Raw genomic sequence first — 20,000 nt, forward strand, 5'->3', positions numbered from 1 at the left:
GAATTTTAAATTATCAATCACATTACTGAATAATATATATATATATATATATATAAAGCTAAAAACTTACCGTAAACAAAATGGCTGGCAGTGGCGTGCACTTCTGGACATGGATCATCGCCAAAATTTCTGGTAGGTGACCCTCTCGACCTCCAACGTAGAACAATCTAAAAAAATAAAATAAAATAAATCAAGATTAAGGTTCCTTTCGATATTTTATAAAAAAATAACCTTTTCATAGGTTGAAGGGGCTAAATAATCACAACAAAATAACCTTGGCTGATACCATGCAAAATAGTCATGAAGGGTCAAAGAAGATGGAAGGACTGTGACGTGACTGTCCCAGGGGACGATTGGGCTCCCCGCGGGGGAGAGGTGGGGGGGTGGTTAAAACTCCCGAAATGCTGGAGAAGCCGGGCAGATATAATTTCTTTTTATTCTTTAATAATTATCGTTGATGTGTCCGGGTGATGCCGAGAGAAAGATTGGATTGTGAATTTCATTTTTATGAAAATCGTTGAGAATATCATTTTTTTTTTTTTTTTGCAAATTGTACTCTCAAAATGAAATGACTCAGGGTTTGAGACTAAGGATGTTTATAGTTTGAGTACAGTGCCCGTGACCCAGAGGTCACAGCAATGACCTTTCGGGGCATGAGAATGCTTGTAAATCCACAGGTGCACACAAGGAAGAGAGAGGGTGACGTAACTGGATACAATTGGTCCAGGAAATGGCCCCGGTCTCCCCTACCCCCCTTCCCTGGGTATATAAATGAGCCCCAGAGTCGGAACCGGCAGTTGAGCTGAAGTTTGGAGCAGAGTTGAGCGCAGTTGAAGAGTCGCCACACCCCTCTCTTCCCGAATTATTCTACCACGATATTGAGAGAAATTAATATATTTTGACCCAGCGGAGTCTTTCAAAAGCAATATTGAACTACGGACAATATATTTGTATATCTTATCTTGAATTTGATCAGTAGAATGGAGCACTGAGTTGTTTTTTTCTTCTGTGTGCATGAAATTGTTTTCCTTCTAGCTGACAGATCAGCGAAGCGGTGACATATCAACCCGATCGCGAAATTAAGACCAACCAAATTAATTGACGGGTCCTGCCACACAAAGACATCTTGCTAACCTACGAAGGGCAGGTCACAGACAGAGTAGGATAAACACTAACCAGACCATAACCGAATGAGTACCAATAGTACTTGGACCTTGACGAAGTTTATCACCATATAAATTCCAGTGGATATCAATGATCATTGCCAGTGAAAAATCAATGGTAAGCAGCTGCTGTGATAATGCAAAGTCATTTGCATAGAGTACAAAAGAGTACTGGAAATCTGGGGAAACCTGTTGTCACTCAGACTTCAGGGAACACCATCAATTATTTTCAGTGAGTAGTATCTGATAATGACCTATCTGAGAATTCCTAGTGAGCAAAAAAATTACACCACTGGGTGGGAAAAGCAGTACACTGGGAATGATGCAAACAACTGCATTTTGAATGTGCAGACAAATGGTATAGACAAAAACTGGAGACAGTAACTACTTTCAGTCTTGACAGACTATGGATACCCACTGTAAGGGTGCCTGCACATAGAATTTTTGTGGCAAGAGTTGCACAATCTCCAACCACACCTTGCCTGAGTCAGCATTGTTAAATACCATTGGCAAGTGAAAGTTTAGGACGACTGGAAACAATGCCGAGATAAGCGGAGAGCACATACAGCACCTGGAAGTCCCAAATGATAACTCATCTGATACTAACCAGGCTCAACGTTGCTTAACTTCGGTGATCTAATGAGAACCGGTGCTGGAAAACAAAAACTGCAAAATTCTACGGAACATGGATGCACAGATAAACTCATCCAAGCAAGAAGTCATTATAGTTAACAAGAAGGAAAAAAACTGCCAAATTGTAGATTTTTAGCGTCCCAGTGGACAACAGGGTAGAGATCAAAGAGTCAGGAAAAAACAAAAAAGAAACAAACAAATGTACAGAGTGAAACGATAAAATTGTCATATTAGAAAAGATGACACGATTCCATTTCCGTTTCATGAAAACCGGTTTTCTTTTTTTGTTGCAGACCATCTACTAGTTGGCGAGTTGTGTACAAATGCCAAGAGCAATAGGAGCCTTCTATCATATCTGAAAGTGACACAATATTCAACGAGCGATATCGGAGATGTGCCGCTGTACAACTCATGCTCTCTACCGATCCAAGTTATGACAACAGGACCATTGCCAGCACTCTCAAAATGCATCGCTGGATTACCATGAATACGAGGGACGTGCCCAGGGTGATGAAAACAAAGTTTGCAGCCATGGTTATTATCTTTGGTGTGGTTTCATGTGAGGATCACATCATGCCACCTCACATCTTCAAAGTCGGCTTGAAAGTCAACACCAAAGTGTACCTGAATGTGCTGGGGAGTTTGGTAATCCCCTGGTGAAATCAGGTGGCCACTGGGAGACTGAGTTCAGGTGGGCACTTGCCATGAAAATAACGATAGAGTAGAAACAGGCTTGTGACATCTCTTCTGTGGGAAAAATGGCACAGGGAAGAGAAAAGAGCATCATCTACAACGTTTCGAAACCAGTTTTGAACCCTTAAAATGATTAATGGTTACTACACTACCACCTTACAATTATTAACCTTGAGTAGCCTTCAGGCCTTGATAAGTGGTGACTCCCAAGTAAAAAAAAAGAAAAAGCTTGCAAGTTCTTTGAAAACTATTACATTAATAAATTTCTACTTTATCATTTTTCGAAATTTTTGGATATGTTACTAATTTCGACATGACAATCAAGTAAATACCATTGGTTTTAATTGAGATTCAATATTTCTATTTTCCATTTTCGTTCTGCTATCGGAGAAGCCCCATTTAATTTTTAAACAAAAAAATCAATTTTTATGGCCAAAGTACAAGCGACGATTTGTAACAGGAACAAGGGAGATAACTCCAAATCGAGATTTTAGAACGCCATGATGATAGATGAGGATATTTGAAAAACTTAAACTCGCTAATTTCTTTTTTTTTTTTTTCTTGTTTAAAAGTTAATTTTAGTAATAATGATAGAATGGTGTTAAATAAAGTTTAAAAAATTTAAAAACAAAACAAAAAGAAAACCCCCACCCCGTCTTCAGAATAAGAACCAAGATTGAAAACAATGTCGGAATCTATCTTGCTTCCAGATAAATTTGACGCTAAAGTAACTAACCTGAAAAAAAAACAACAAAAAAAACAAAAACAAACATCATGAAACAAAAGAGAGAGGGGGGGGGGTAGAGAATAAAATATAAATGTCTTGCTTTCAAATGAAGAAGATATTTTATTTACAATAATAAGTTGCAAATTTTTCCCTTTGCGGGCATTAAACTTATGAAACGCTAAGGTAACATGTAATGAAAAAAAAAAAAATAACATGTAATGAAAAAGAAGTTGTGTGTATCCATTAACGAATACAATAATAATATACAAAATAGTATCTCCTAATCACACTCGCATATGAAATTAATTTTAGGAGCGTACTCACAAATTGAAAGCCAGTCAGGCATGTGCCTTTTTATTTTTTTTTGTTTAAAGTCCGTTTAGAACTTTCTCTCCCTCCATGTTTGCGTGCAAACCGTAGACACATACAGATGGATTTCAGGAGCAAGACCGCATCGCTTGTCCGGATAGGAGATTCCAAAATTCCTTGTCACGTAAAAAGGTATTTTCTTTAAAATAATTTCACTCCTTCTAAAATACGTGCAAAACCGTAGTCACGTAGTTAATTTTCACAACCCGGGTATTCTTGCCGGGGTTTTCTTCTTAGAAAGATGCTCGTCAAAATTCCATCTTCAGCGCCAGGCAATGAACAAAAACGTCCAATCTCCACGCCCGCCAAATTTCAAAAGAGAAAGAATCTCGAGTTGGGCTCGTGACGTCATCACAGAGCTAGCATTTCTCTTTTCTCCAAATTAAAGGGAGTTTCGTACAAATCCAAAATATACAAAACTAAAAATCATAATAGATACAAAATAGAAAAAAATCATATATAAGAACCAGATAAAAAATAATAAATGTAAACAGGGGGGATGCACCATTATTGGTACAAAAAAAATTCCAACAACAACAAAATTGAACCCCCATAAAAAACAAAAAAACAATGTTATCTGCTTGAATTTTTTATGTCAATTTCAACTAAAAGCAATGTTATCTATTTTTAATGTCGCAATTCGTAGCAAATTAAATCAAAAACTTTGAACCCAATTTTGACTCCTTAACATTCATTGTTTTGGTCTAAAATCAAATTAAAAAGTTTGATCCATGTCCAAGTAACCTACATCTAAAATTTCAAGTGTTTGGACCCCCAAATTGGCGGAGGAGTTTGGTAGAGTTTTCAAAGGTCAAATCATTGAACTTTGACCCCTTGACAGCCGAATTTCTGGCCAAAAACCTATTAAAAAGATTTTGCCAAATCTCAATAATCCTTTATGTCAAATCTCGAGTCTATAGACTGAAAATTGACAGAGTAGTTTGGTAGGGAAATGTACACACGCAGACACAAAGACAGATAGACAATTTCACTTTTATAGATATACTAGCATGGGTGCCCGGCGTTGCCCGGGTGTTTGGAGGTGCGTGTTGAGCTAAAAAAAAAAAAAGTGGTAGTAGGAAGGCAGGTTCAAACCCATACTGCGAAGGAGGAAAAGAACGTGAAAAAAAAGTGACGTCTTTGCTGTTACGACCATCACCAAACCGGAAGTGATGTAGGTTTAAATTAAGGCTAGACAATCGAAAAGAGGGGATGACTTTCGAAAATATCGACGAAAAAAGCGACCCCTCTCTGTAAAAAGTGCCCGGTTGAGGGTGAAGGAAGTAATGTTTTTAGCCAATTTTTCGGTATTTGTCGTCTGAAGGGTCGAGCTTCAAAATGATACTGATCCCTATTATTACCTCTTAACATTTATTGTTTGGGGCTCAAATCAAGTTATTAAGTTAGATCCATGTCCAAGGAACCTATATCTAAAATTTCAATTGTTTATACCCAAAATTGGCAGAGGAATTTGGTAGAGTTTTCAAAGGTTGAACTTTAACTCCTTAACAGCCAAATTTCTGGCCGAAAACGGATTACAAAGATTTTCCCAAATCTCCCATACTCTATATATCAAATTTCGAGTGTGTAGACTAAAAATTGACAGAGTTATTGTGTAGGGAAATGTACACACACACACACACACACACACACACACACACACACACACACACACACACACACACACACACACACACACACACACACTTTTATAGATAGATTAACCAAATTGTGAACTAACAGACAGGAATATGGCTTTATTATAATAGATTACAAAAATAATACACAAAATAATCGGTACTTGTACAGTTTAGTCAAGACATTAAAAATTGAAAATACTGCAAAAAGTTTAAATTGTATGTATCCGTTATAGAACGAAGTTCTCTGAAAAAAAATTTCACTTAATTTCATCAATTAGTTTTTTTTTACAGCGGAAAAACACGTTTTTATGAGAGCGGCCATCTTGGATTAAATAAAAAAAAAATTTGTTTGAATTTTAGAAATGACAAAGGGAGATAACTCTAGTTAAAGCGTTGACACCCCCCCATCTCTAATACTCGCTTTTCTTCCTAAAAATCGAACATTTTGCTCAGTATCATAACAAATTGTTTTTTCGCTGTAAAAAAAAAAAACTACTTAATGAAATTAAGTGAAATTTTTTTTCAGAGAACTTCGTTCTATAACGGATACATACAGTTTAAACTTTTTCGATATTTTTATTTTTTAATGTCTTGACTAAACTGTACAAGTACCAAATAATCGATTGACGACTGTAACTTTTACGTGAAATGTAACAAGTTATCTCCCCTGTTTATTCTGCTTATTATTTAAGTATAACTTGCAATTTTTTTTTTTTGAAAACTATTACATTAATAATTAAATTTCTACTTTATCATTTTTCGTAAATTTTGAACGTTCTACTAATTTCGACATGAGAATTAAGTAAATAACCTTGGTTTTAATTGAAATCCAATATTTCCGTTTTCGATTATTATTAAAAAAAAGAAGCATGTCCTTTCATTATTTTGCAATCCATCATTTATTGAGGAAAATGTAGCAAGACAGACTGCAGTTACCTCCCCTGCTATAATAAAACTTGTTCTGTTCATTTTAAATAATGAACCGAACAAGTTTTATAATAGCATATATGATAAAAAAAAAAAAAAAATTGCAAGTTATATTTAAATATATAACTTGCAATTTTTTTTTAAAACTATTTTCATTGATAATTTTTCTTCTCAATCGTTTTTTGTAATTTTTGGATATCTTACTAACTTCTACATGATAATTAAGCTGATAACATAGGTTTTAATGTAAATTCTATATTTCTATTTTTCGATTATTACACAAAACATTAAAAATTAATTATTTCACTATCCATTGAGACGCCATCATTTATTGAGAAAAATGTAGCAAAACAGACAGCAATTACCTCCCCTGCTATCAAAAACCTATTCTGTTTATTATTTAAGTGTAACTTGCAATTTTATTTCGAAAACTATTTTCATTGATAATTAAATTTCTACTTTATCATTTTTTGTAATTTTTGGATATCTTACTAACTTCTACACGATAATTATGTAGATAACATTAGTTTTAATTGAAATTCAATATTTCGGTTTTTGTTCTTATTCTGAAGAAGCACCCAACAAACTCCTTACCTTCCAGAAGTGAAGAGCATCCCGTTGACACCGCCAAAAGTCGAGAGCGCCACAAAGACGGGAATTATCCATGCCATTATACCAAAAATTTTATTTCCAAAAGTCTGCAAATGAATATTTGATTTTGAGACAATAAACATGAAATCGATTTTTACTGATTAATCAATATTCTTGTTTTACTGATGCACAAACATGGCGTGACGGAGTGCTTATGAGCGCGCGGAAAAATATTAGCAGCAGCAGTAGTCAAAAAACTGCATATGCAAATTAGGAAGAGTGCGTGAAAATAAGAAGAAAAAAGGGGAAAAGAATGCAACATGTGTTCGGACAAAAACAAAGTGGGTGACGAACGAAATAGACGTTGACCTTTACTCCTGATCTTAAATGGAACACGTACATCATATCTGTAGCCAAGGCCGCTGGAAAAATGGTGGGATCCTTTTATCGATCCAGTAGATATCTCACTGCTGATGCAATTCTCTATCTATATAATAGCTAGGTACGTCCAAGGAAGGAGTACTGTTGCCAAATCTGGGCAGGAACTGTTAGAAAGGACTTGTCCTGCCTTGATAGGGTTCAAAATAGACTTCGTAGCCTCGTAGGAAATGTCCTTTTCTCTTCGCTGCAACCTCTATCTCACAGAAGAGATGTTGCGAGTTTGTCTCTGCTTTATCATTATTTTCATGGCAAGTGCTCGACTGAGCTTCAATCTATGGCCCCCCCTCGCCAAACTTTCACAAGAAACACTCGTCTAGTTGAAAACGCTATCAATAATTCCCTCCACTCTTTATCTGTGCCTAAACCTAAACATAGATTCCATGAACAAAGCTTTTTTCTTAGAACTGCATGCCTGTGGAATTGTCTTCCGTTTTCCTGCTTTCCAGCTGACTACAATATGGTTGTCTTCAAGTCCAACGTAAACAAGTTCTTGATGAGCCGTTCCACTTAAGTCAACAAATTTCCATTACTAACGATTACTATATTGTCCAATTGACTACTGTACACTCTTAACCCTTATCCTCGAGTGGTCTCTGGGCCTTGATAAGTGGTTATGCCTATGTAAAAAAAAAAAAAACGTGTGAAGTCACAGACGAGAACTGGCTGGATGTGCCTGGTGTTTGGTGGAAAGAAGGAGAAACGCCACCTAGATAAAATTGACATGTGGCTGCAAGAGTCTTTTTTTTAAAGTGGTGCCGAAAATAGCAGTCATAAAAACTTGTGTAAAAAAAACAAAAAATTGGGATCTGGATTTTATTTATTTGAAGTTTTATTTTTTATAAATTACTAAAGTAAAGATTCATTTTTTATAAATTACTAAAGTAAAGATTCATCTTTTATAAATTACTAAGGTAAAGTTTAATTTTTATGGATCTATCCCATCGCCGCAATGTTGCATCCCTGATTTACAAGTATTTCATTAGAATGTACAATAATGAACTCATGGCACATACTCCCAACTAATCTGTTCTGCAACAAAATCACACCTCTTCATTTTAGGAAAGCCTTCAGGCTCATTGTTTTTTCGCTTAGACTGCTGCAAAGATAGTGGGCTCCCTTTACCATGCTAGAAAATTGCTCACATCGGAGAGCGTACTATATCTATACAAAGACACAATTCGTCTGTATGTATGGATTGTTGTTGCCACAGCATATACCACTGGTTTCTCTCTCATAGACAGGGTCCAAAAATGAGTCTCAAATCTAATATCTCCTGCACTGTCGGCTAAGCTCCAACCTCTGTCCCATCGCCACAATGTTGCCTCTCTGTGCCTATTTTACAAGTATTTTAATAGAATGTGCTCTGATGAACTCATAGCACTTGTGTCCCCTCGACATCCATACTCTTGATTAACCTGACAGGCAGCAAAATTCCAGCCCTTTCACTGTTGAAGTCCGTAGATGTAGGAAAGTCTCTAATAGTTTTTTTCTCTCCGACTGTTAGACTTTGGAATTCCTTCCCTGTTACCTGCTTCCCTAACTGTAGTAACTTTCTGAAGTTTAAATGTAATGTGAACAGATATCTCGCTGCTCAACTCCCCACAGCCCCCTTGTTCACATAGCTCCTTATGTTCAAAGTGGCAATATGTCATGTTTGAGGTGGGAAGGAGTAAACAAAAAATTTTTTTGCCTATTTGTAAGTGATGGAATGCAGTGATGGGACAGGGGATGGCGGATGGTAGACAATGCGAAATTTGTAAAGAAAATAAGACATGAATTACATTTTTATTCGTATAGATGTAATGGTGCTTCTGCATTTACCTACCCACGGATTCCAGAAAGTTGGCTCAGGCTTGTCAGCAGCTGACAGAAAGGTCGGACAAGCGTTTCTCAATTTTGATGAACGCGCTAGCTAATATGAATCTATGAAGGCTACTCTTTTTTTTTTAAATTAGAAGAAATAAAAAATTAATTTTAATTACACAAGTTAGGGTTAGGGTTAGGGTTAATGTCAGTGTTTAGGGTTGGGTTAGATACATGTTGGTAATTTTGTTTATTGTATTTCCATGTGTAACAAAGTAAGGGTGTGGGTAGGTTGATGTCCCCCCCCCCCGTTAGGAAGAAAAGCAAAACCACTTGGTATCAAGTTGTTTATTTAAGAAACCTGAGAACTCTGTGTGTTAAAGGTTAACAAAAACTGTATTTACTAACTGTTTATTTGAGTTCGATCAGATCTTTGAAGCGAGCCATTGTGTTATTTTTGTAAATGATAATTTAGATTATGGACTGAGAATTGAATTTCTAGAAAAAAAGAAATAATATCCGCGTGATGTTCAGAGGGCGATATAATTGTTTATATATATATATATATCAACCAGTCAGATGGACAAAAGAGAGAATGCGCAGGTATTTCTTGGAGAAGAGATGCGCAGAGAGGAACACAGTCAAAGCAGAGTTGGCTCTTGACTTGACACATTTCTTCAGATACCCAGAGACCGACACTCCACAAGGTTACAAGCTGATGCCTTCGACCATATTCTTAGCATAACAACACATCGCTTCCTTCAGGACTCTGAAAGAATTATAAGAACTGTACTGTTTTTTTTTGTTAATATATATTTGGTGCAGAATCGTTTTATCCTGTTTTTTTCTTTTACTACACAAAAAAATCCACGGCTCTCTTTCGACGACGTTCATTGTTAAGAGGGTACACAACGAATTGGTCCAGGATATATAACTAGACGATCAACCGATAATTCGGTCACTTGCCCATACCAGTAACTTTAGACGGCCAAGAATTATCACCGGCAGTGGAAGGGTTCCGAGGTCGACGATCGTCCTCAACCGACTGGTGAAAGAGTGGGGGTTACACATGTTTTTCCTGTTTATCATTATAATTTTCTTGTAGCAGTTTAACGTTTTGCGATCGTTCGCTTCCGGTTATTCTCATCAGCAACCAAGCACACCCAAGAAACTTTGTGGAAACTGCAGGTCGGTAAATGCAGAAGTACTGATATAATTAATCATTCACACTTACCACAGCGACTGCATTCGAAGTCATCATTTCAAATTCCGACAGCGTCGTGAAATAAGCAGCGTTGGCCAAGACGTATAGTATGGTGACCAGGGGCAGGGAAATGTAAATAGCCAGGGGCAGGTTTCTGGTCAGAAAAAGACAATTCATATGAAAAAATTGAAACGATAGTCATTTGTACTTTTTTCTTGTGTTACAGATATTTAGAGGGAGTACTTCTTTCTGTAGGGGCGAGATTTTCTACTTTTTCTTTATATCACTATGAAAATAGAATGTTGATCTGGATTGAATATGTTTCCGTTTATAAAAGAAATTTACAGAAAAGGGGAAACATGTATAAGATTTTGTGTTACAGATATTTAGAGGGAGTACTTCTTTCTGTAGGGGCGAGATTTTCTCCTACTTTCTCTTTTATATCACTACAAAAACAAAAAAGAATGTAATTATTGATTGAATATGTTTCTGTCCAGAAAAGAAATTCACGGAAAAGCGGAAACATCTATGAGATTTTGTGTTACAGATATTTAGAGGGAGTACTTCTTTCTGTAGGGGCGAGATTTCCTCCTACTTTCTCTTTTATATCACTACAAAAACAAAAAAGAATGCAATTATTGATTGAATATGTTTCTGTTCAGAAAAGAAATTCACAGAAAAGGGGAAGCATCTATAAGATTTTGTGTTACAGATATTTAGAAGGAGTACTTCTTTCTGTAGGGGCGAGATTTTCTCCTACTTTCTCTTTTATATCACTACAAAAACAAAAAAGAATGCAATTATTGATTGAATATGTTTCTGTTCAGAAAAGAAATTCACAGAAAAGGGGAAGCATCTATAAGATTTTGTGTTACAGATATTTAGAAGGAGTAATTCTTTCTGTAGAGCCGAGATTTTCTCCTACTTTCTCTTTTATATCACTACAAAAAAATAGAATGCAATTATTGATTGAATATGTTTCTGTTCAGAAAAGAAATTCACGGAAAAGGGGAAACATCTATGAGATTTTGTGTTACAGATATTTAGAGGGAGTAATTCTTTCTGTAGGGGCGAGATTTCCTCCTACTTTCTCTTTTATATCACTACGAAAATAAAATGTTGATCTGGATTGAGTATGTTTCTGTTTAAAAATTAAATTCCCTGAAAAATAGAACTATTTATACATATTTTTTTGTTTGTTTTGTATTATACATTTTAATGATGAGTACATATTTCTGTAGGGGTGATATTTCCCCCTACTTCTTTTTATATATCACTACGAAAAATAGAAATGAAATACTTTTCTGTTCATAAAAGAAATTCAAAGAGAAGGCGAAGCAACTATAGATTTTTTGTGTTACAGATTTTTAGGGAGAGTACTCATTTTTGTAGGTGAATATTTCCTCCTATTTTCTCTTTATATCACTATGAAAAAATGGTCATTATGAATTATGGAATATATATTCCAAGCAATATATCAGTAACACGGGAGTATTATTTGTTGTAAACTTTCATATTTAGGTGGTGCGGCCATCAAATCTCCCTCCAACATTTTGTAAATAAAATATGCAAAACAAAAGAAATCTCTACTTATATGCGAAAAGCTCTTCGTGTGTGTGTGTGTGTACTTGTGTGTGTGTACGTGTGTATTTGTACGTGTGCATGTGTGTGTGTGTACGTGTGTGTGTGTGTACGTGTGTGTGTGTACGTGTGTGTACGTGTGTCTGTGTATACGTGTGTTTGTGTGTGTACGTGTGTATGTGTGTATACGTGTGTGTGTGTGTGAGTTTGTTCTCTATGGATTCTGAAACGGCTTGACCGATTTTTAAAAATTTCACACAAATGCACTTTATGTGCCCGGGAATGCTCTTAGATAGGATAAGCATAAAAAATCGACACTCGAAAAATTCAATTAAAGAAGGAACCATCCAATTTTTACCACAACATCATAAGTGCATTTGAGAAACTTTATTACTTCACAAGTTGAAGAGCCCAGCGTATAAAATCAGCAGTAAGCTCTTTGATAAGACAGAGGTGCGTTCGAAATTAATGTTACTGTTCTTCTCAAATGCACTTGTGATGTTAGGCTGCATAAGGTTTTAACTTTGTTCAAAATTGAACTGTTCCTTCCTCAATCGGATTTTTTTAGATTTCTGATTTTCGATACTTATTCAGAGGCTTTCTGCTACAAAATCTATCTTTTTTTTTTTCTTTTTTTTTTTTTTTATTACATTTTCACCCCAAACAAGGCACATTGCCACTTTGGTGTAGGGGGCTACTATCAGGGGAAACAACTACTGGGGTACTATGTAGGGATTAGGGCAGCGAGATGTTGGTTCACGTTGCACTTGAACTTATGCATGTCAGTACAGTTGGGGAAGCAGTGACCCGGAATGGAATTCCAAAGTCTAGCAGTTCTGGGGAAGAAACTACTGGAGTAGAAGGATCTTTTACATCTAGGGATCTCTACAGTGTGGGAGTGGGATTTTGCAGTTTGTCGGGTCTGTCGAGGGTGTTCACGTCGTGGGGGCACAAGTGCTTGCAGTTCTTCAGAGCATTCACCATTATAATACTTGTAGAACAGGCAGAGGGATGCAACGTTTCGACGATGGGACAGAGGCTGAAGTTTTGATGCCAGTTTAGGGCCTATCAGATTTGCGACTCTCTTTTGAACCCTGTCAAGGAGCGAGAGACTAGTAGCCGATGCACCGGCCCAAATATGACAGCAATACTCCATACATGGGCGAATAGTGGCCTTATAGAGGTACAGGATACTTTCGGGTGTTAAAAGTTTTCTAGCACGGTAGAGAGAGCCCACCTTCCTTGCAGCGGCCCTGGCAATGCCCTCGATGTAACTGTTCCAACTCATGTTTCCAGTGAACGTTAGGCCAAGGAGCTTGAGAGACGTACTCTCAGATAAAGAGTCGTTGGCCATTGCTATAGGTGGTAGAGAAGGTTTCTTGTAATTATTGAATGAAACCAGTTTTGTCTTGGTGGCATTGAACGTGACCATCCATTTTTGTCCCCATTCCACTACTGATTGGAGGTCATCCTCTAGTGTTTCTGCCATTACTTTAGATATATGTTCGTTTGTTTTCCTGTCGTGCCTGCTATAGAGTGTGGTGTCATCAGCATATATCCCCATCTCAGAGGCAATCTTGTCGGGGAGGTCATTTATGAATATCAGAAACAGCAGAGGTCCCAGGATAGATCCTTGGGGCACTCCCGCATTTATATCATATTGTTTAGATGTACGACCGTCGAGGACAACCTGGATTTTTCTCTTATCTAAGAAGGATTTAATTACGTTAAGTATTCTACCAGTGATACCGTAAGATCTAATCTTCCTGAGGAGACCCTCATGCCATACCCTGTCAAAAGCCTTAGATATATCTAGAGCTACCGCTCTTCCCTCTCCCGCTTTGTCCAGTGAATGGTATATGCGTTCAGAGATTACAGTGAGGATGTCTGCCGTGGAACGGGCTTGTCTAAATCCATATTGACGGTCGGTCAGAAGTTTAGCATCTGTAAGGTGCTGGACTAGAGCATGGTTAATTAAGGTCTCAAATATTTTGGCAAAAAGTGGGAGGAGGCTAATAGGGCGATAATTTAATGGGTCAGTTCTTTCGCCAGAATTCTTGAATACTGGTACTACAGAAGCAGTTTTCCAACAGCTCGGAAAGCAAGATTCATTAAGGCATTTGTTGTAGAGTTTCGAGAGAACTGGAGCTACTTCGGCTGAGCACTTTTTTAATAGCACAGCTGAGATGAGGTCGGGTCCACACACTTCCAGACACATAAAGTGCATTTGTGTGAAATTTCAAAACAATCGACACAGCCGTTTCGGAGTCTTTAGGGAACGAACCCAGACGCACTCAGACACATACACAGTCAAAGTGCCTTTTATATATAAGTAGAAATATGTAAAAAAAAGTATGGCAGTATCCTGATTTAAAATGCACATTTCGGATCTGTGGTCACCTGTTTCCATATTTGTCACAGGTAGTTAGGCTACCATTTAAAAATCATACAAGCCATATAAGCACGATAATATAAGTGTTTGAGATAATCCCTGTTGACGTACCGGTTCACATTAGATCGCCAAAGTTAAGTAACGTTGAGCTGTAACACCAAAGTAAAGTAACATTGAGCTGTAGTTAAGTAACGTTGAAAGGGGTGACCATCTGGTACTGACCAGGTGCTGTATGTAGGAGGACATTGATACCTCCTTGCAAGAGCTGCAAAAACCTAACGTCATCATCTCCCCTGACGGGATATACATGTCACTGGAGACCGCTTATGAATTTCATACTCCCATGGAACTTCCTCCTTCAGAGGAAGCTAGTTTCAAGCAGCCTAATGTGAGTGTTACTTGGGGGGGGGCGATTAATCAGAATTGGCATCAAGAATTGAAAAAAAATCAGAACTTTTGAGGTATCAGAATTGGAAACAACTGTCCATTTTTTTTTCGATGCTAAAGACGATAGGTGAATAACAAAACATTTTTATTACTATTATAAGCGACTTTTCCAGGGTATGTTTTTATCTTAAAACCTTGTTACATTAAATAAAATAGTTGAAAACCAATTTTTTCTTACAATTAGCCAGAAGTGGCTTTCCATGGTATTTTTGTGATTAATCAGAAATGATTTTTCAAGGATAAGTTAGTTATCGCCAGCCAGTATCTGGTCAATGCAGACTACAATACTAATAAGTAAGTTATCGCCAGGCAGTCTCCTGTTGGCGCAGACCACAATACCAATTAGTTACTTATCATCAGTCAGTGTTTGGTCGGTGTAGATCACAATAATAAGTGAGTTATCACCAACCAGTGATTGGTCCATTCAAATCACAATACTAATACGTTAAGTATGGCCAGCCAGTGTATGGTGAGTGCAAATTACATTAATAAGTTATTAATCGCTGTCAAGTGTCTGGTAGGTGCAGATCACAATACTAATAAGTTACTCATCACCAGTCAGTGTTTGGTGCGTGCAGATCACAATATTAACGCGTTAGTTATCGCTATCCAGTGTTTAATCGGCGTAGTTCGCAATACAGTAAGCTATTTATCGCTAGACAATATCTGGTGGGTGCAGATCATAACACAAAAAAGTTATGCACCACCAGCGAGTTTTAGGTTGGCCAAACACAATACTAAAATTTAGTTATCCCAGCTTATGTCTGGCCGATGCACATCACAATACAAGGGATCGCCAGCGAGTGTCTGATGGGTACAGATCACTATACTAATGAGTTTTGTTTAAAATTTAATTTTCCATTATAAAATGATAAAATTTAATTAAGAAATTTTATCATTATTATGGAGTATTGTTAGCACATCCGGGCTGGTGCATCTACCACTTGTCTCTCCCTCCTTGACTGGGTCTGAAAATATGTCTCCAATCCTTATAGGTCCTGCACTATCAACCAAGCTCTAACTCCTGTCCCATCACTGCAATGAAGTTTTCAAATTGCTTTTAAAAGCGTGTGACCATCTTTTACTTTAAACTTCCCGCTCAAAACTAGAGCAAAACACATATGGAACCAACAGAGCAACATGTATATTTCTCTTCTCTTCTACTCCGAGGCATTACCTCCTCCTTAACACCAAAATGAAGAAAAGAAAAAATATTCACGTGCCGAACTACCTACCCTGATGAGGATATTTTAAGCGAAGTATTGGACTTACAACAACAATAAAAAAGTAAATAAAAATGATTTCATCATTATTTCTGACGCTTTCAAGTTTTCAAATTTCTCATTTAAATTTTATTCAAAATAAGTGTTTTCTAAAGTGTGTGACCATATTTTTACTTATGAGTTTTTGTGGTAATCCAAAAATTAAAAAAAAACAAAACAAAAAAAACTTATAGCTAAATATTTAGAGATTTTAAAAGAATTGCAATCAGAATCAGTAATTGTATCGGAATTGGTAAAAATATGGGAATCGTCTCATCACTAGCTAACATAAGACTGTAATTTACCTGAATGGATTTTTTAGTTCTTCTGTGACAAAGTTCAGAAAATTCCTGCAATAGAAAAAAAATGTGAAAGGAACCAGTTTAAATTAAACACTCTATAAAATAAGCATGAAAAACAAATGAAAACGCTTTAAATATAATTTACTACTGGTGGAGCAATAAAAAAAACGGGTATAAATAGTTGGGTCCTAAATAGTGTAGGTACATTGTGAGCATATAGCTGATGATTCAGTTTTCCAGGGCAGCATTCACACATACACAGGATATTAGAATCATTGAGGTCTGCAAGTATGTACACAAATGAAAACGCTTTAAATACAATTTACTACTGGTGGAGCTATCAAAGAAACGGATTCTAAACAGTGGATCTTAAATAGTATAGGTACATTGTAAGTATATAGCTGTTGGTTTAGTTTTCCATGTCATTGTCACACATACACAGGATGTAAATACCTCCATTGGAAGATCTGTGGAGAGATGCAGCTTGACAGATCGACGAAAATTTGGGAACATGAACTACCATCAATAACATCAAACGGAAAAGTGACTGTGTTCTTTGACAAAGACAAACAGGCGGGCAGATACATAAAAGACAAGGCCATCAAACCAGGTATTGTAATATGGAACAAGCCCAGAAGAACTGCGCTCATTATCGATGTCACAATCCCAAATGATTTTGGCCTTAATAGATATGAACGGGAAAAGATAACAAAATATCAGGACCTAAAAAATGATCTAAAAAACGACATGGTCTCTGTTATGATGTACCGTATCGCTTTTAAAATAACGTTTGAAATTGGAGCGTTCGTTTGTTCATTCGTTCATTCATTCTGTTTGTCGTCCGTTTATCATGCATCTCTACTGGTTGCATTTTATGTTGAATAAAACCTATTTTCCCATTTAAAAAGGTATTTATTTCATTTTAAAAGGTCTTTATTTCATTTTAAAAGGTCTTTATTTCATTTTAAAAGGTCTTTATTTCATCTCTGAAAGAAATAAACATTATACCGGTTGTGATAGGAGCAGCTGGCTTAATAAAAAAAGAATCTTCAGAAATACTTAGAAGCAATCGCTGGAAGATCAAACTGTAACGAAATACAAATAGCAGCCATGAAGGGAACAGCGTCTACAGGGTGACCCCCCCCCCCAAAAAAAAACGGGTCCAAACTTTGATTAGGCCCCGTTTCTTAGTGTTTTGTTCGAATGAAATGAAACTTTGGTCATAACTAGTTTATGATATTCAAAACATTACATCAAAACACTAGGGTTTTTGGCCTTTTTTTCTCCGCTCTACAGCACCAGTCCTTGGCCTTTTGGTCAAGATCAAAGTGTAGTATCTTTTTTTCAGATGCTGCACTTCTATTTCTTGTTCTCTTTCGGTGGAGGAGAAATCCTTCACGACTGAGACAATTTTTATTTTTGTACCTTTTCTCTACGTTAAAAAACGACCCTGGTGTCTAACTCTGTCCCATGGGGAGGCATAGTAAATAGGTACAGCATATGTTCTAGATGGCCTCCATTTAGCTTTTGTTTTTTTTTTGGGTCATCCTGTATATATATATATATATATATATATATATATATACTAGTGATGGGACGATTCCAATATTTGTCCCGATTCCAATACAAGAGCCCTCGGATATAAATTTAAATCGTAATGGAATCAAGTGTTAGCTCCAGGAGGGATTAACCCCTTGATCTCTTAAAATAATAAAAAAAGGGATGTCAGGATCATTGAGGTCTGCAAGTATGTAAATAAATGCCATTTCAATCTGGTAGCCAGAAGTGGATGTGATGTCGAATAGCTTGAATAGGAGGCGAGCGAAAGAAGTAGGCAGTCGGTTGGAAGACTTGGAATGAATCGGACGAGTAAAAATCAGTAATAAACTAAAAGGTCAAGGTGCCGAATATTTGGATTTCTGGATGCACCCCCGCCTCCGTAATTGGCAGAAGAGGAGGCAACACCAACATATTAATAAAGAGTTCTTTCTTCAAATTGATGATTTCTGTGGAAGAATAAAAACATGGAGTAGGATTTAATTATGCTGCTATGATTTGTGGTTTCATTAATAACAACCCGCGTATTTTATTGCTATTTGTTTGCTTCTCCACAACAGCAAAATGTGACACAAGGTCAGTGTTAGTGTGAGGGAAACCACCTCCCCAATAAAAATTGCCTCAGTATAGAAGGGTTGCCTACATTAACTAGGGACAAATTAACTTAAGCATAGCATCAGAACAGATAGTACACTGTGATCTTAGCCCGAAGGCCAGAATAAATGTATTCATTTGGTTGTGGAATGTGAGGCATGAATTTTTTTTAATGGACACTTAAAAATTAAGATTTGAATTTTTAAATAAATTAAAACAAAGAATCATGTCCAAATCGTATCGGGCGGGTTGCCCGGACCAAATTGACTCTTTCCCTCAACAGGTCTCTATCTTCCGTGGCCTTAGGAAAGTCTTCAAGTTATAAGCCAGTGTCTTCTGTCAATAATTTTGTGTACATCTTGACTTTAGCGGTTCTGTGTTTAAGATCGCACAGTACTACATCACTAACGACCTCAAGATTTCTTCTGTAGCAATGTCCGGCATATTGTGTGTTTCGTGCCTTTACTACTGAAGAGATCCTGGATAACTGACCATACAGACGGTTAATGGTTGGATGTGTTTTCCAGTTTAAGTTTAACAACTGTCTGGAGCATTCTAGTGTAAGTTCCATCTAACTTACTTTCAAGTTTTTTACTTGGAGTCCATGCTAGATAACCATAAAGCAGCACTGTCTCCCCTATGGCTCTAAAAACGTTTTTCTTGAGCACTGAGAGGACCGATTTCCATGTAACTTTCAACCGATAAAGTGCACTCCAAGCCTTGACTATTCTGACGTGGATATTTTTTTCGGTGGATGCGAAATATCCAGATGTTCAAAGTTATCAACTTATTTGAGTGGTGTTCTGTCTAGTGTTTCAATTGGGCTGGTTTAGTGGAAGGACATATATTCTGTTTTAGTTGCGTTTGTATGCAGTTCAATCATGACAGCTGACTCTTCCAGGATATGTAGCAACTTTTGTGCATTAGCATTTTCATCATCTATCAAAGCAAGATCATCAGCTTAATTGACATCAGTAATCTTTTTGCTAGATATCGTCTGCTTCTTTGCTAGAGACAACGTTAGGCCACATTTCCGATATTGATCAACAGAGTGTTTCAGTGCATAATCGAGACAGATTACAGATAAGAATGGAGCCAGGTATCACTCTGTAGTATACCAGCTTTTATTTCAAAGAAGTCAGTGCCACTGTCTGGAGAGCGCTTCGTGGCTTTGATATTCTGGATCAAGTAAAGAATAGATACCCTGTAGCAGACGCCGCTGCCTGGTGGTGACCGGCGCACATTTCAACTAACATCGGTGATTCGACCTTGACATTGGCACAAGCACATGGCGTCGGTTGTTTGTAAACACGTCAAATAGAAAACATGCTCGAATATTCGCCAGCAATTTTTTTTTTTAAATATATTTACAAAACTTTTGAAGATTTAAAAGAAAAAATATATATTTACAAAACATTTTTTTTAAAGTAAGTAACAAAACAAACGCACTTAAATAAAAGATATTTAAATAAATGGGTGTCTTTCTGTTTCGGATTTTTGCGACCAAGATTGATTTTTATGTACCGTTTGGGTTTTTTTCTGTGTGCGTTTTTAAGACAATTCAATATTTATTTGATTATTCTTTAAAACATTAACTTCAGCGACAATTAATATATTTTTAAAATAATATTTTTAGATATTAAATTTTGACGAATATTCGCGAGCAAGATTTTT

General features: G+C 36.7%; 1 protein-coding gene across 1 annotated transcript in view; it reads right to left on the minus strand.

The window, feature by feature from the left end:
- Positions 1-20,000, minus strand: part of LOC145268822 (Y+L amino acid transporter 2-like) — a 167,713-nt gene that overhangs the window by 20,449 nt on the left and 127,264 nt on the right. Inside the window, exons 6-9 of the mRNA XM_080124463.1 lie at positions 16,179-16,223; positions 10,222-10,345; positions 6,747-6,850; positions 71-167 (exon numbers count right to left, since the gene is read on the minus strand). Of these exons, the coding sequence (XP_079980589.1) occupies positions 71-167; positions 6,747-6,850; positions 10,222-10,345; positions 16,179-16,223 (370 nt within the window). The remainder of the gene's footprint in view (positions 1-70; positions 168-6,746; positions 6,851-10,221; positions 10,346-16,178; positions 16,224-20,000) is intronic.

This window comes from Euprymna scolopes, chromosome 44, assembly GCF_053919585.1.
Source record: "Euprymna scolopes isolate OS-2025 chromosome 44, ASM5391958v1, whole genome shotgun sequence".
NCBI lineage: Eukaryota > Metazoa > Mollusca > Cephalopoda > Sepiida > Sepiolidae > Euprymna > Euprymna scolopes.